Source organism: Camelus dromedarius, chromosome 12, assembly GCF_036321535.1.
Source record: "Camelus dromedarius isolate mCamDro1 chromosome 12, mCamDro1.pat, whole genome shotgun sequence".
Taxonomy (NCBI): Eukaryota; Metazoa; Chordata; class Mammalia; order Artiodactyla; family Camelidae; genus Camelus; species Camelus dromedarius.
The window spans coordinates 69,547,062-69,564,071 of NC_087447.1; the positions used below are offsets into that span (position 1 = coordinate 69,547,062).

The 17,010-nt window shown below is 39.6% G+C and overlaps 1 protein-coding gene and 1 non-coding gene across 2 annotated transcripts; both read right to left on the bottom strand.

The window, feature by feature from the left end:
* Window positions 1-1,652: 1,652 nt before the first annotated feature.
* On the bottom strand, window positions 1,653-9,808 carry LOC105087168 (stromelysin-1). Its single transcript, XM_010977787.3, has 10 exons — window positions 9,532-9,808; window positions 8,469-8,713; window positions 8,224-8,372; window positions 7,938-8,063; window positions 6,176-6,340; window positions 5,849-5,993; window positions 4,865-4,998; window positions 4,306-4,465; window positions 3,073-3,176; window positions 1,653-2,062 (listed from the first exon to the last, which is right to left on the bottom strand). The coding sequence occupies exons 1-10, from the start codon at window positions 9,634-9,636 to the stop codon at window positions 1,962-1,964; spliced, it is 1,434 nt and encodes a 477-aa protein (XP_010976089.1). The 5' UTR covers window positions 9,637-9,808; the 3' UTR covers window positions 1,653-1,961.
* A 1,857-nt stretch (window positions 9,809-11,665) lies between these two features.
* Window positions 11,666-11,737, bottom strand: TRNAA-GGC (transfer RNA alanine (anticodon GGC)). Its single transcript has one exon. It is a non-coding gene; the product is annotated as a tRNA-Ala (tRNA).
* Window positions 11,738-17,010: the final 5,273 nt, after the last annotated feature.

Below are 17,010 nucleotides of genomic sequence, written 5' to 3' on the forward strand. Positions count from 1 at the left end.
ATAAAGGTGTGAGGAAAATTAACGTTTCATTGCATAATGGCTTTTTTACCTTTTGAATTTGTGCTGTGGCCACGTGGCACCTATCCAAAACATAACAAACCAAAATAATTTGGTTAATTTTTAAAATAAAGAAATGTTCAATCTCTGGCAAAATATTGCTAGTTAATAGGGCTCCATCTTAAAATTCCCCATATGGTGTCTCTTATCCTCATAGTTTTAAGGATAATCCCAATGCTGAAAAATCCCACATACTTACATCTTCTCTCTTTTTTTTTAAAGAAAAATTGAGATATAATTGGCATATAGCGTTGTATTAGTTTTAGGTGTGCAGCATAATGATTTGCTCTACGTATACATTGCAAACTGAGTATCATAATAAGTTTAGTTGACTTACTGGCTGCGTCACCACACATAATCACTGTAGCTTCTCTCTCAGGTTCTAGACTCATTGCCCTTGTGGCCTTACTTGGGTGTCTCTCAGACAGTTCAAAAATTGGCAAACCTGAGCAGTTCTTCCTAACTCCAGCCCTGTCCTCACAAAACTGCTTCTCTCCAAGTCTTCTCCCATCAACCCTTATTCTCAGGGAAACTCTCTGGGAATTATTCTGGTCACCTTTCTATCTCTTAAACTCCCTGTCTAATCCATCATAGGGTTCTGTGGTCTCTCGTATACGTACAGTCCTGTCTGACTCGGCCGTGTGACCGCTTTAGTCTAAACCACCATCTCCTCACCTAGCTTTCATGTCCCCCTTCAAAACCTTCTCCAACGCCATTCCCACAAAACTTCCTCTAAAACCACCCAGTTCAAAGCAAGTCCTCCTACTATTTTATCAAAGAAATCCATTTTTTTCTTTACAACTCTTATTAATATTACAGTTGCATATTCACGTGTGTCACTATTTGCATGGGTTCTTTCTTGCTGGATTATGATCGCAATGAAGCAGGGACAGTTCCCGTTGTCTCAGGCTCCTATGCCCGCAGCCTAGCACAATGCCTGGCACGTGGACTATGATTAATCAGTTACTCTCAGACGAATTGGTAAGTTACATGTGAATGAGCTCTTACTGTGTAGCCGATACTGTGCTGCACACATTACTTGGGGACAATCAGTCTATTTCAGGATAAGCATTTATGGCCCGTGGACTTCTCGGGGCACAAACGAGTACAAGAGGGTATTTTCGTGTGCGAATCGGGTGACCAGGAGCGTGTTTGTTTGCTAGAGCAAGGAAGGGGGCTCCATTGAGGGAACAGACAAGGAAAATGAAAAAGATGAAGAACAGGTTTGATTTCCTCACCTGGAAAATAAGGTGTGTGGAAGGAGTGATTTGCTACAATTATACCATTCTGCTTCATCGTTTTTTTCAAAACCTGCCCTGCAAGGTGACAACTCCCTAGATCTTTCTCCTTAGGAATGTCAGGAACACAAATGATGTCTGGGTGGTGGAAAAAGCATCCCATTTGTAGGACACCTGGGAGGGGAAAGTGGTAGACTGTCTCTAGTTCTGGAAGAGCTCACTGTGAACCTCCAGCCATGGCCACCCTAATCCTGCCCCCTCCATGGGCCGAGCATCTCAGGCTGTCTGCTCAGTCCACAATGTTCCCAAGACTGTAAGGGCGACTCGTGCTTGAAAGAGACAGACAGTACAATAAGATAAAATAACTGGCAAATCCTCTTTTATTAAATATTAAGCAACCATCTATATACAGTGGCTTGTCTGTTGCAGGACTGCTTCCGCCAGCTCCCTGGGACGCTGCTCCATGGAACCAAAGTGCAAGCTCACAGCCCGTTGTTCGAATGCCCTGCAATACATGAAGCTAACTGGCCAGAAGCCCAGTCCACACTGGAGTGCTCAGTCACGGCACACGCAGGAGAAAATGAACCGTCTCAACCCACAAAGACTTAGGTGAAGAGTGGTCAGCCTCGCTTAGAATATCCATGTTTTGCCTTCTAAGCATCGCCCCTAACAATTCAGCCAGCTGTTACTCTTCAAGACATGTGTCACTTTCTTTGCATTTGGGTCAAACTCCAGCTGCAAAGATCCATTGAAGAAATAGAAGAACCCTGCAAATCCAGACAGGGGAAAGAGTGAGATATTTTTTCGAATAAATAACTTTGGCAACATACAAACCTCAGAATAAGAGATAACCTAAAAATAGAGAGTGTTTATAGAGTTTTAGTCTATGCCAGGGATTCTGTTAAGCATTTCACATAACTTTTTTTCACTTATTTCTGCAACAACCCTAGCAGGCCAGTGTATCTGACTCCACGTTACAGATGAACAGTTGAGGTTCAGAGAAATTCCAGTGTTTGCCCAAGGTCACTCAGCAAGGAAAGGATGGAGACCGCACTCCGCTGCAGCTCTGTCTGACAGCAAAGCCTGGCACTGGGTGAGTGGGTTACTCTGCTTCCAATCAGATACAGTTCTCTGCTTCTTTGGACACTGTGGTGTCTTTGTACACTTTCTCCCCAAGACTCCTCCTCCCTCTCCTCTCGTTGCAGCCTGAGGGACACTTCTGGTCTCCGGGCAGCACAGTGGCTCTTCCAGAACACCAGAGGATCCTTCATGGCTCTGCCATCACGGTACCCAGGTTCCCTTTCAGTAAAGATCATCTCTCGCTCCACCCATCTAACCTTGAATAGGGAAAAAAAAAATCTTTTTTTTAAACTTTGGTCTCACGGAAAGTTAAATATTGGCCACTGACCCGTGTAAGCAGTGCCTGACTCCTCAGGAAAGATGGAGAGAATCACCCTGAGGACCAGCAGGAGCAGTGGGATGGAGGGGACCAGAAAGCCAGTGGCCAGTGTTAAACTTGACCCACCATTCAAGGGGATTCTTTCACAGCTCATTATGTGAAGCAGTCACCTCATTGATACCAAGTTGGTCAGTAGTCACCTAACTGACACAAAATTGTATCAGTCACCTAGCTGATACAAAATTGAAATTTGGGGGAGGGAGAAGGGAGCGGGCTAAAGAAAACCTGTTATTAAAAATGATTTCAATTTTCCTCTTCCCTCTGGTACTGTAGAATGTTTCAAGTGCCCCACTGCCAACAGAATAAGTATCCTCTTACCAAATGCTTCAAAAACTGCATCCACGTGGGGGCCAACCCCTGGAAAGTCTTCCTCTATCTGCCTGGGAAAGCCTGGCTCCATGGATTGTCTCCTCTCATCAAACCTGCACCAGGTGGAAGAAACCAGGTGGAAGAAGAGCTCAGCGTCGCCTAGAGGCCACGTTACCAAATTCGTCAATCATGTTAAACTTAATGTGGAATTCTAGTGAACTTTCCAAGGGCAGCAAACAAATGTCCGACGGGTTTAGCACTGCAGAAATGTGTGACTTTAATGGGACTGCAAACTTAGCTCTTAAAATTGTACCTTTAGCAGAACCAGAGGCAGCATCCTGACCTGGCATATGCTGTCTGTTATCCTATTTCTTAAGTCTGGACAGAAAGAACCTTCGTCATCTCGCTATTACAAGGACGTGATATAATGTGAATTGAATCATTCATCTCAAATACAAATTTCAAGCGCTCTATCATACTTGGCTCACACATGCCGCCCCTGCCCTGCACATCTGGGTTTCCCACGGCAGCCTCCTATGGAAAGGGTCTGGGGTCAGAGGCAAAGCACAGGAAGTGCATTTTTGATGGCTGGCCGGACGTTGGTTGGTGTGCCCAGAGTCTGGGCAGATGGCCCAAGAACCAGGCTCTCTGTGACTCCTAGGTTCCCAAGTATCCTGAGGAATTGCTATCAAACTGGATTGTTTCTGCTCGTCATCCTCTCAGCAGAGGTCATGAATGGGCGAGGTTCAGGGAAGCCCTTGAGAATCATGTAATACAGTTGGGTAAATAAGACAAACACCCCATGAGATGATGAGACAATGGGAGAAGCTTGCTTTCCCCGTGGCTGGGATTCTCAGGGCTTCTTTCAAGAAAGAAAAGCCCAGCTGGATTTGGAGTTCAGCAGGGAAAGCTTCGGGGACCTGGTGGGATTTGCGCCAGGACTTGAATGGGGGCTGGGGTTTGGGCAGGTAAAGGAGAAAGACAGGCACTCCAGGCAGGTGGGGCAACAGCACAGAGAGAAGCTCCAGCTGGCTGTACATGGACCTTCAAACAGCAGAGCGTGAAAAACACCCGTTACAGGCACTGCTCTATTCGAAGTAAGCACTTGCCCACAGTTGTCTGAAGTCCCGTGGCGTCTACTGTGAGGGACGCAGAGCTAGGAGTGAGCCAGGGGATTTCCTCAGAGAAAGAAAATAATTTCCCTAATTAGGCTCATACAAAGTCGTTCCCATCAAATATTACCTCCAGTATTCATCCTTTACGAAGAAGTATGTTTTCTTCTTTTCCTTATCAGAAATGGCTGCATCTATTTTCCTTACAGTGGGCGGAAGGCCCAGGGTGTGGATGCCTCTTGGGTAGCCTGCTTGCACCTCATTCCCTCTGATGGCCCAGAACTGACTTCCTGTTTAAAATAAAAATTCACAACGATGTAGAATATATAACCGTTAAGTCTCTGATTTTAGAAATACTCCCTTAGCACCTCTGATTTTCATAGTAAAGAGGAAGCCAGAATTTTTGATGTAGTCACCAGCTCAAAATAGACATTAAACAAAAATTTGCAGGTTGAATGAATGGACACAGACCAAATGAGGGAACTGACAACTCTGGTCAATTTCTGTTCCTGTGTTCCTGTCATTATCTGTAAACTAGAAATAAAATAACACCAGTCCCAGCTATTTTTTCATTACCCTAGAGTAATAAAGTAGACAAAATTCGTCATAGTGAGGAAATTAAAGTCATTCAATTTTCCTGTGAGAGGCTTTATTTCAGCAAGTTAAAGAAATCATTCTATAATAATTACCTTTAAAGATGAAAACAGTGTCTTTGCTGATAACTTCACAGGCAGCATCTACGTACGAAGGAAGAGATGGCCAAAATGAGGAGATCAAATGAAATCCAGGTTCGAGTATCCTGAGGGATTTGCGCCAAAAATGTCTGAAATATATGTAAAAAGAAATGAAAATTGAAATACTCACCTTTCAGCATCTTTTCTTTGTTGTCCTGCCTCACTCATCTTCCCCCACTCCCACATCCTCTAAGCTCGATGTATTGCCGCTGGGAAAATATTCTCCCTCCCTCCCCTGCCAGAAGGCCACATAGGACCCGTTGCACTGGATTCTAAAGTAATGTCTTCTATGAAAGGAAGGTTATCCTACAGTGCAAATCAATCAGCTGGCTGTAAGCTTTAAATACGTACAATCCATGGAAAAATATATATATTACACCATCATTTAGTTTCAAAAAGGTAGGTATGTGTATATGTATATGTACTATGCAAACATATTTTTATATATACATGGAAAATTCTGGAAGGATATATACAAGTCCTTAACTGTGAATGAAGATGGGGAGAACTGAGGAACTAAGAATCAATGATGTGATGAAGGCTTTCTGTTAACTTTCTTTCCACTGTGCAGTTTGAATGTTTTATCATGTGCATATTCATCCAGCAGTGACTAAATTAATTGATTAAATGTAACGCTATCCTGGTGTCATTTTAAAAAGAAGTAAAGATAAACTTCTCACTCTAAAGTTCTACTTGTGACTTTTGAAAAGCGACCGCGACTCATGGGAAAGATAATTATAGGACAAAAATCAGATCATCCCAAGTCTTCAAAAATGAACTTGACAAGCTTAGGAAAACGTGGAAAATGAATTAGAATGATTTCAAATTCAGAGCAATCTTTTTTGATGTTTAAAAATCGCTATTAAGTTTCTGTTTGTTTTTCATTCTAAATATGTGCATCAAAAGAATAGATAGAAAAATAGAATCTTCCAGTCTGACCTGTCTTTAAAGAAGAGGACTTCTCCCCTCAGGGTGCTGATTGCATCAAAGGACAAAGCGGGATCACACGCGGCTGGTGTCCCGGGTTCTGGAGGCACCGATTCCGTGGGCATCACGGTGTCCTTAGGGGAAGCAGGAGGCGGTCCTAAAGGGAACAGATACAGATGAAAACATTAGGAGACCTGATGGTTCTGTCAACTTATATGCTTTTCAAACATTCTCCAAATGCTCTGAGTTGAGTTGCAAATGATTTGTGCAACATTTTGAAGCTTTCCTGAGGACCATCATTGCAAAGCTATAATGCCTAACTTTTCCCGCATCACTCACCGTACAGGGACTGAATGCCATTCACATCATCTTGAGAAAGGCGGAACCGAGTCAGGTCTGTGAGCGCGTTGTAGATTGGGTACATCAGAGCTTCACTATTGGTTGAATGAAAGAGACCCAGGGAATGGCCAAGTTCATGAGCAGCGACAAGGAATAAATTGGTCCCTATTTAAGAAATCGTAAACAATAGTTACTCATTCCTTAAACACAGATACATTCCACAGGTCAGATATATATATTATATTTGTTTACTGCTTGGAAGCACACAGTTTTTTAGCCTTTTTCTTGTTGTTGTTAATTGATCAATTGTCTGATTACACTTAATGGAAAGCCAAATGTTTTTTAAGGCTCTTTCTTAAAATTAATCTTCTAGACAACATGTCACAAGCAATATCCAGTTACTCCCATCTCCAGCTTCACGAGCCTGCTGACTTCATGAGAGCCAGGTCCCTTGCCTTGTATTCTGAAAGGAATGAACCCACTTGTTAAACACATCAATAATTCTTTCTCCTCATTTGTCAATGAAAAGCTAAACACTGCTTTTCAACGTACTAACATTTGCCAGTTACACTCAGTTAAATGAATCACGGGTTATTCATCTCAATTCTGAAATCCTTAAATAGCAATCTTACTCCTGCTGTTTTCCATTGGAATGCTGCCTGCATAACTTTTCAGCCTCCTGATCATTATTAAGTACATATTGGGCCCAAAAATATTAATATTAATAGATGTAGAACTTGCAAGATTGGTTTAAAACAGCATGCCCAATCATGTCTAGTATTTGTCTCAAAAGAGATTTGGGCCACATAAACACTAGATGCATTAAGGTTTTTTCCTTCATATTATTTTTAAAAACCCATGATGCTGAAATTGGGATGCATTGGGTAATTATGATTGACATAACAAGAGAATCAACTTTACTTTTACAAGTGTAATTTGTGTAACTTGTTCTCACCGGAGATTTTCCAGAAAGAAATCATTAATTCAATCAAACCAAGAATTTCATCTAGCGCTAACCTCACAGGTACACTGTCTCCAGAGATTCTCTTTGCATTTTGATGATAAATCCCAATTCAACTCCAGAGATAGTATCATTTGTCTCAGCGAGTTGTTTGAAAACTTTGGAAGCCATCCCTCAAAGTACCAAGTTATGAGCTGAGTAGCATTCTTCGATTTAAGCAGTTTGGACATTGTATTTGGGAGTTATTTTCCCGTGGATTATTCAGAAAGAAACACAAAAACTTTTCTTAAAAAACTTACCTGAACCTAGAGAGAGTAAAATGTTGATTTAACCAGAAGAACCTAAACAGGAAATTCACTCCCTGGAATTTCATTCTCATTTCTGTTTTGAAAAGTAAAGGAGTAACTGGGGGTAAATTTCTCCCTAATTGGATATATGCCATATCCAGGGCCATGTTACTGTGGCTTCAGGGCAATACAACTGCCCTGTAGATGCCTGCAGTTTGATATAATGAGACATTCTTCTGAATGATGGTCCTAAGATCACACAGGAACCACAGTCCTCAAAGAAATACTTAGTGATGCTTCCTATATTGTACTTCCCAAGACAGAGAATAACCTTTTTTTTTTTTTACATATCTGAAAATGTTTTAAAAAATGATTAAAACAAACTATATTCTGCTGATTCTTGACCCATTGGGAAATCCATACACCCCATTTCTTAAATATTCTTAGTTATTAAGAGCTCCCAAATTAAAATGAAAATCAACACCAAAATCATCCTGAGAGATGTATAACCAACCCGATGTATCCTTCGTCCATCGTTCATCGTCATCAAAGTGAGCATCTCCATAAATCCCTGCCCCCGGTGGATACGCGTGCGCCAAAACTTTTCCCGGTCCATCAAAAGGGAAAAAGTCTCCATGGTCTAACAGAGAAAAAAATCATTGGAAAGATCAGTAATTAAGATTGCTTTGGAATCTTTTCCAATGAAACAACACCTGATAAAATTTTGTTTGGGGTTTTTTTTTTGGTTTTTTTTGGTTTTTTTGGGGGGGGGTTTTTTGCTTGCTTTGTTTTTTTTTTACCTCGAACTGCAAAAGTGATCATGATGTCAGCCTCTCCTTCGGAAATCCTGGAGAATTTAAGTGGAGTCACCTCTTCCCAGACTTTCAGAGCTTTCTTAATGGTAGAATCAACAGCATCTCTTGGCAGATCCAGTGTATAGTTCACAATCCTGAATGAAAAATATTATTGAAAAAGATAATATTTCTCTTGTGATAGTAAAGTATAAAATCTCAATATTGTGTCAAAGCCTTTTGGGACCCATTACCTGTAAGTGAGGTGAGTTTTCCCCCACTTGGGCATGCCAGGAAAGGTGCTGAAGTGACCAATGTCGGGAACCCCACATCTGGGCTTGAGCACCACCTCCAGAGTGTCGGAGTCCGGCTTCCCCGTCACCTTCAGCCCCAGGAACCTCTGCATTTCTTGTAATTTTTTAACAACAGGACCACTGTCTTTTCTTCTAACAAACTGTTTCACATCCTTTTCAAGGTTGTAGTAGTTTTCTAAGTATTGCTAAAGAAGAATAATTTATCGTTTTTAGTCATTCTTACGATTTTTAGCCATTCATAGTAGATGTGCGCAGTTGCTCACTTAATCTATTTGAACTATTCCTCTAGTTTGCTGAAATCAAAGGAAGCGTCATATTTGCTTAAATCCTCAATTACAAACTCCTCCTTGGTTTTATTTTTACTTTGTAACTAAATAAACTATGTAGCTTAGTTTAGTACCAAAGCAGTGAAAATCGCAATGAACTTGAAAACTCAAGGTAAGTATCCAGTGAACTGGAAGGAGAAACACAAAATCATCAAGCTTCCTTGGGCAGAATTGTGTATTTCATCTCTGTTTATTCTGTTCCCTCAATTTTCCGCTTTATGCTTATCACAAGGACCTGGCTGAAGGAACAAAAAAAAGAAAAAAAAAAAAAACTTGGACAAATCCCTGTGCCTGAACATAACACCAGCAATGGAAAGATCTAGGTAAATTTATGTTGGATTAAAACACCTAACAGAGGTTCCAAAGCAAGATACATTTCATACACTCTCCGTTTGTTATTCACGTGCCTCAAGCCCCAGTAATGCTGCTACTAACGTGGTTTTGATCTTAGGAAAACACCTAGTATTTCTGGCCTTTGGTTCTTCCTACATGAGAGGGAGAGTCCTGATACTGTGACACTGGGACCCTTGCCACATCCCATACTTTACATAATTGTCATTGAACTGTTCCTACACAGGAAGGTCAAACAGTTCTGAGTGAGCTCTATAAATGGAAAGCAGAGAGCGTTTCCCCACTCGGCCGTGTCGGCGAGCACGAGGGCCGTCTCCCTCAGTTACCTGAACAAGCTCCATGCTGTTGTCCTCGTCCCTTGCAGCTCTGTCCCGTGGGTAGCCTGAGCAGACTGCCGCACACAGCAACAGCTGAATCAGAAGAGTCCTCATCTCCACCGACTTTTCTCAGCTCTACGTTGTCCTAATGCTTTGCTCTCTGCCTACCTTCTTCTAGAGCCACCGCCTGGAGTCCAACTTTTATAGGGTGACAACGTTTGTTTAGATAACCCGCAGCGTGACTCATAACTGCTTTCATCCGAATGGCAGCAGGACCGTTTGCAAAAATTCCAAATCCAGAGTAGCACAAACTACTTTAATAACTTCTCTCAAAGCAGTGATTAATCTCCCGGAAATGTTTCCTGTCTTGGTAACAAAAAAACCTAGGGCATTTTATTCTGGAAAAAAAAAAAAGATTGGAACTTCCTAGACAGTTTATGTTTATAAGTTTGAGAGGAGACGTAGGCTGACTCGGTGAAGAGTCAGAATTAGGCAGGACTCTTAAGTGCAGCTGTATTTTAAGAAGAGCATCTTTAAAATCAAATGTATTAAGATGTAAGTAAATGCAAAGCGGTACTATTAAATTCTGTGTAAACAGAATAAATGCTATATAAAGTAAAATTTGAAGGGAGATTCATTTTTTTTCAGCCTTTGATTTGAAACACTTACTATCGCTTTCTGGTTGGGTTTGTTAGTCTTTGAGGAAAACAACCCCTTGGGCAGGACAGGAGGAAGATTATAAAGAAGAAAGACATATATTTATTCTCTTTTGATTGTTCTTAATCTTGTACCCAATTTATTCGTAGATGAAAGGCTTGCAGGAGTTACTTCACAATTACTCGTAGAATTGAAATAAATTACTTTGTTCTCTGGACTGAAATTTCCTCTGTCTTTATCTTCAATTCTTTTCTTATTCTCTTTCAATCTCTTTCCTTCCTCCCTAAATTCGAATTAGTAGACAGTTGAAAGTTAAGGGAAAAGCCATCCTAAATTCTTACCCCTTGCTTATTTTTTCTTTTCTCCTCCTTTTTTTCCCTTTCTCCTTTCTTTCCCTTCCTTGTCTTTTCTTTCTTTTTCTTTGCCAAGTAGAGTACCACTCCCATCAATTGTATCAAATAAATGCTTGCAGGGAAGACCCTAAACATTCCCAGAGGAAGAAACTTGGTTAAACATTTTACAGTCTTCCTGCTACCCACCCATCTCCCCACCAACCTCACCTCTTTCACTTTTAGAAAAGTAAATTAAAAAAGAAATACAAAAATGGATGCCAATCAGAGGAAGCAAAGCGTACACTTATTAAGCAGTCCCTAAGAGCACACACATTTCTGTTTATCACCACACTTTGTTTTTCTTTGTTTGTCTGTTTGCTTATTTGTCTACAAAAGACCAGAATATCCTGGGAGTGAGAATTAAGTGAAATGATAAAGAAAAATGTGCATTTAGTGAACATTTAATAAGTGTACGTTTTGTTCCCTCCTGCTTGCAACCCTTTTGCCTTTTCCCTTTGTGCTTTATTTTCTGTGTGTTTTAAAATAAATATTGGTGATATTTTGCTCAATATTTATAGAAGATGTAATAGGATTCCTCAGTGGTAGTAACCTGTAACTGGAGGTTTCCAGATGCCTGAGGATTACTTGGCTGGGGGGCTGTATGCCAAATTTAAGCACCCATCATTAGGCTTGAGCGTGTCTAAAGACACTTCACAACTAGGGCTCTACATTCCTCTGTGTCTTGTTTTATTTTGATTGAAATAAGGGGGAAGTATTTGCCTACACTGACGTCAGGATCACTGAGGGGGTTGGAGTGATGGCAGCGCCTGCACCGGATATGAATTCCAAGAAGAAACATCCACGGTTGTCAATTCCTTCTGAATGAAGGGTTTTCCTTTGCAAATTTTCTCTGCTATCAGAATTTAGAAAACATTTTTAAAGTTTAGAGGGAAGGCGGACGGAGATCATCTTTGTTTACTGGACTTTTCAAGTGTGACTGGCAAAACAGGCTGTGCTTTTCCTGAGAAAAATAGAAAAGTTTGTCATTGAAGAGCTTTGTCACCTTCTAAACAGCTTCAGAAACTTCTTTGAGAAATCTTCCTGCAGCCCTAGTACTGTCCTCTACTTATTTCTTTTTTTCTTTCTTTTTTCAGTGAAGGTACTGGGAATTGAACCCAGGACCTCGTGCACGCCAAGCACGTGCTCTACCACTGAGCTATATGCCCACCCCTTCATGCTACTTATTTCTTAACAGTATCTTGTATCTGCCTTGGTTGCTGATTTTCCACACTGAATTGTGGTGTAATGGTTTACTTGTCTGCCTTCCTACGTCATTGTAAGTTCTTGAGGGTAGGGAATATTTCTCATGTATTTCTGTACTCCTGACATGTAGCATGGTGCCTTGCATATAGCAGGAACCTCAAAATTGCTCAGAGAATTAATTAATATACTAATAAAGCAGGAAAGGCTCCCAGCAAAAGTCAAACAGACAAATGAAAAGGCAAAAAATTCATAAATGATGCATATCTGAATTCCCAGACCTTGTATGTTGCATTGACCAAGTACCCTAGTAACTGAATTTTTTGTTTTATTTTCATAGAAAAAGTTTCAAGCTATCCTCATATGTCTCTCTAATAAAGGAATAAATAAAAGACTTATATATTTAAATTCCTTATTCCTTTGTCTGTTGAATACCCAAACTAAGACTGTAGAATCAGGCTGTTTTCTAATAAGGCATGGGATTGTTAGCTTGAATTTTGTAGGTTAAATTTTGTAAGATAACAGATTAATGAGAAGGAACAGGTAAATTAAAGAGTAACTGAGTGGAAGAAGGAAGGGAGGGAAGGAAGGGAAGAAAGAGAAGGAAGGGAGGAAGGAAGGGACGGAGGGAGGAAGGAAGGGAAGAAGGAAGGGAGGAAGGGAGAAGGAAAAGGGAAGAGAAGGGAAAAAAGAAGGAGAGGAAGAGAGAGTAAATGAACCAAATATAGAGGGAAGCTGTGAACACTAAAAAAAAAAAAAAAAAAGTGGGCTTTTTCGGCACAGAAATGAAAATTACTTCCACAGAACAATGATTTGTTACGTGGCTAGATATATACAAGAGTCAAAATGGTTGCTTTTGGAAATCTGACCTCCAAAGAGTAGAGGTCTAGGAGTAAACTTACATGACACCTGATCCGGACTTAGACTCTAGGCCAGATAGCAGCCTATCTGATAACTTTTCACTCCTGTCTTCCTATTTATCATGAGCTTCTCCATGACCCATCAGATGAGATAACACATGGTCCTTTATCATGTGTCTGAATCTTAAATGCTTGAGAATAACCAAACCAAGATTGTAGACTTGGAGATAATATTTAAAAGAGAAATATAGAGAAAAGGCGACCAAATTAGCTATTTAAAAAGAGAAAAGAAAGAAGGAAGGATGAAATGAAAGAATGAAGAAATGAATGAAGGAAAAAAGGCTATAATCTGATAGAGGAGATGATTCCTGTGTAACTAATTCCATAAGAAATAAAGAAAGAAGTACAAGAATTATGCAGAAAGAAAGGTGTTTATTTTAGAAAAAAAAACCAAAATAAAGCCACAGATGAGTGAAACCTGAAATGATTGGGACATAGAAGAAAATCCAGGAATAGAATAAACAACCATACAGAGTCAAGGAAGTTTAGAGTCTATATGGAAAATTACAGAGTTAATATTCTGCTGAAGTAAAAATTGTATGAAGGTTACTACTGAAAAATGAAAAATAAACTTATGGGAAGACAGACTTGAGTTCATTCATGTAAGGCCATTAGCCTGCAGCTAAGATGTTTATTTTGTTAATGATGGAAAGCCATGTTACTACAAAATATATTAAATTAAAATTTTCATATTTCAATACAATTTTAATATTTTTATCATAGAAAATTTAGAGTATAGAAAAAGGGTAGAAAGAAGGAAATAAATTTATAATCGAGTCTCTGGAGAAAAATACTATTACCATTTCACTGTACTTTATTCTGATTTTTAATACCTGTATATTCTTTTGTATATCATGCTGATCACGGGAAATGTACAAAATTTTATCTTTTTTTTTTTTTCACAATTCTGAATCTCATCAGCCAGAAAGAAGTGCTAATAAGGCAATGTATTGCCTCTGAATTATAGAATATTGCCTCTGAATTATAGAATAAAACATGTTGCTTACAAGCTTTTTAAAATGTATGTTTTTTCATAGTCGACATCAGACCATATATGCTAATTTTTCATGTCTATTTCCCACAGAAACTTTCAAACATTTTAGGTGGAAGGTGAACTAGAGTTGAAAGGAAATTAGGAACAGATAATGTCTATATGTGAGGTGACTGTCTTTTTTTTATTTATAAAAGTGTAATGACTCAGATCACTCAACAAGAGTGGTAAGTATGTCGAAATCCATCATTCAAATTCCTTGGCAATGACAGTGGCCTTTATGTGGCTCCAGGCAACTCTGATTTTATGGAAAGATGGAGAGCATTTTGTAATATCCTTGGCATAACTATTTCAATTGTGCAAACAAAATAACGAAGGTTTTAGGTACTCCAACAGGCAGTGTATTTCATCTGCTTGTAGGGTACAAAATGTTGCCTGGGAAACCTGCACTTTTTCTCATATAAGGATTAGAGCAGAAGCAGAAGGGGATGGAGTGTGAGAAACAGCATAACCGCATGCTGCCAAATCCACCTGACACGTCATCTTTCAGTCAGAAAACTACAAACAGAGGAAGGACAGCTCTGTTAAACTTTAGAGCCTGACCTATGCATTAATTGCCTGTCTTTATGTAATTTTCCAAGGGTAACTCAGGAGAAATTTACTGACTCTAGCGTGTCTGAGTTAACCTCTCGTATGGAAGGCATCATGGATGGCTATGAAATTCTAGGGTCACAATTTCTTTTCTCTCTTCCAAAATCAACACCATCCAATAGAGATGTGGCTTCAGTGTTTTCTAGTTCATAGAAAAATAAATGTCTTGGTCCCTGATCAGACATTTGAGGAACAAAATATAGTTCTGGTTCTTTCCGATGATCATGCGTTCCTGAGATCTCATAACACAAACATACACAAGTCCCCAAATCTTTTGTTCCAACATAGTTTCACTGCCCTTATAAACAGTGGAAAAATGTATTCTAAAACAAGCAATTTTGTTTTCAACGTTATAACTTTTTTTTCCTTTTGGTTTTATGTGCTGTAGTGCAAATTTGGGAAAGGCTACTTCAGTGGCTACTAGTTAGTGTCTTCTTTTCTTAAAAAAAGTTATTAAATTTGCAGACATAGATTTCAAATTATATGTAGTTTTGTGTTTTACATTTAGGTCTGTGATCCATTTTGAGTTAATTTTTGTGAAGGGTATAAGGACTGTGTCTCAATTCATTTTTTTCCATGTGCTTGTCCAATTGTCACAGCACCATCTGTTGAAAATAGTGTCTTTGCGCCACTGAATTGCCTTTGATCCTTTCTCAAAGAGCAGTTGACCACATTTATGTGGCTCTGTATCTGGGCTCACTGCTCTGTTCTGTTGATCTATTTGTCTGTTCTTTTGCTCGTACCACACTGACCTGATCACTGTAGCACATTGCTCTCCTTCAACACTGTGATGGCTATTCTGAATCTTCTCTTTATAAACTTTAGAATTTGTTAATAACCACAAAATACCTTGCTGGGATTTTGACTGAGGACAGTTGTTTTCTTGGATTGAAATTTTTCCCATTTAATTTTTTTTGTCAGATGACTGACCAACTTAGAACTCTCCTCTAACAAGAGTTATTTGGGAGCGGTGGACTAGAATGAGAAGAAAGTAAATTTGACTGATTTAGGGACTGTTATAATCATCCAGGCAGGCTGTAAGGGGCACCCAAAGGATTGCAGATATAAGTCAAAAGAATCGAGAAAGGAAAGAGATGATACAGATAGAAAAGGGACAGGAAGGATTAAAAAAAAAAAATCATGGCATGACATTAATCTTGTAAAATGGGACAAGTTAAAACTAGCGAGTCTGCAGTTGAGGTTAAGTTCCTTTCTTTGTGACTTGGCAGATCTCTGCCTGGTGCGGAAAAAAAAAAAAAAAAAAAAAGCCCAACCAAATGAGAACAAACAATAGCTATTTACTCAAAGCTTGCTATACAGCAAGGGAGTAAGCCACCATAACTTGTATTTTGGCGAGACTCGAAGCAGGCAGACAAATGGGAAGCTTTACAGTGGGGGAGAGGGAAGTCCTCCATAGGAGAGGTTACCCGAAGGGAGGCTCAGACTCGTGAGAGTCAGTAAACTTCTGCTGAGTCACCCTTGGAAAACTACTTAACGCCTACTATGTTATAGTATATGTAATCCTTGCACCCATATTGCAGATTGAAAGGGAAGAATGCCCAAACTGGAGGCTGTGGGTCTGAGGGTGCTGTGGATGGGCTGACGAGGCGTGGGCATCCTGTGCTGTTGGTTAGGGGGTGCGTATTTGAATCTTTCTGATTGATCCTCAGTTGGAAACAAGGACAAAACTTAGAAAGGCCATCAGTTACTCATCAAATTGGCCACTTTGGATTAGTTGTCACAGAACGTACTGTTTGCCTTCCTGGATTATCACTAGCGATACCAATCTGGCTTCCTGCACTTACAACAAGCTGACTTCCTGGGTTGTTTGTTGAAGATGAGGGGATTGGTTTCCTGGGCAGACTCCTACAAGTTCTGGGTCAAAGTTCTACTTTTATATATGGTCCAGTCATTGTCCATTTGTCCATTCAGTCTCTCACTAGAAAAGTTGTCTCTACTCCATGCCTTAAGATCCTCTGTTATAGATGAAAGTTTGGGGTATTTACACTTGACTCAATGACTTTTTTTGCTGTCCACGTATTTTTTTCCTTAAACTCTGGAATTTATAAGTGCTTTATGCTGGGGTTAGGTCAAATATCTGTAACCAGTAATACTCATTGCCCTGACAAATCTGTGCAATGATCCTAGGCACTCTTTGCCATGGCTGAGACACATCATCTTCTTATGAGTCATGATTTGTTAGCACTGACACATCTTTTGGTTGGGTCACATTATGTAAGAATAACAGAACGGAGAAAAAGAAAAAGAGAAAAAAAAAAAGAATAACAGAATGGAATTGTATTGTAGTAATAGTTAAATTAGAGTTGGATATTTATCAAGACAGAGCTAACTCACATAAACCTACAGAGCTGGTGTTGATGTGCCAGTTTATTCTTCATAAAACCTATACTGAACTTTCATTATTTTATATAGTTGTCAGTAATTAATATCTCTTACTCTTCTCAGTGTATATAATGTGGTCAATCTGCTAGGTACCAGAACTGTCCTTTAAGAAAAGAGAAAACCACTATATATTGATCGTTTACTCTGCACTTAATATGTTATAATACATGTAATCTTTGCACCCACATTGCAAGATAAACATAAGTATCCCCACTTCACAGATTAAAAAAATGAAGTTCAGAAAAGTTAAAGCATTTGTTCAAGTCCACATACA

Excerpts from the sequence above, each read along its gene's own strand:
- LOC105087168 (XM_010977787.3), bottom strand. The coding sequence starts at position 9,636 with ATGAGGACTCTTCTGATTCAGCTGTTGCTGTGTGCGGCAGTCTGCTCA. Across the intron at positions 4,999-5,848 it reads GTCCTCTTCTTTAAAGACAG|ACATTTTTGGCGCAAATCCC; the intron begins GTCAGACTGGAA and ends CATATATTTCAG. Across the intron at positions 2,063-3,072 it reads TGCAGTTTTTGAAGCATTTG|GGTTCTTCTATTTCTTCAAT; the intron begins GTAAGAGGATAC and ends CTGGATTTGCAG.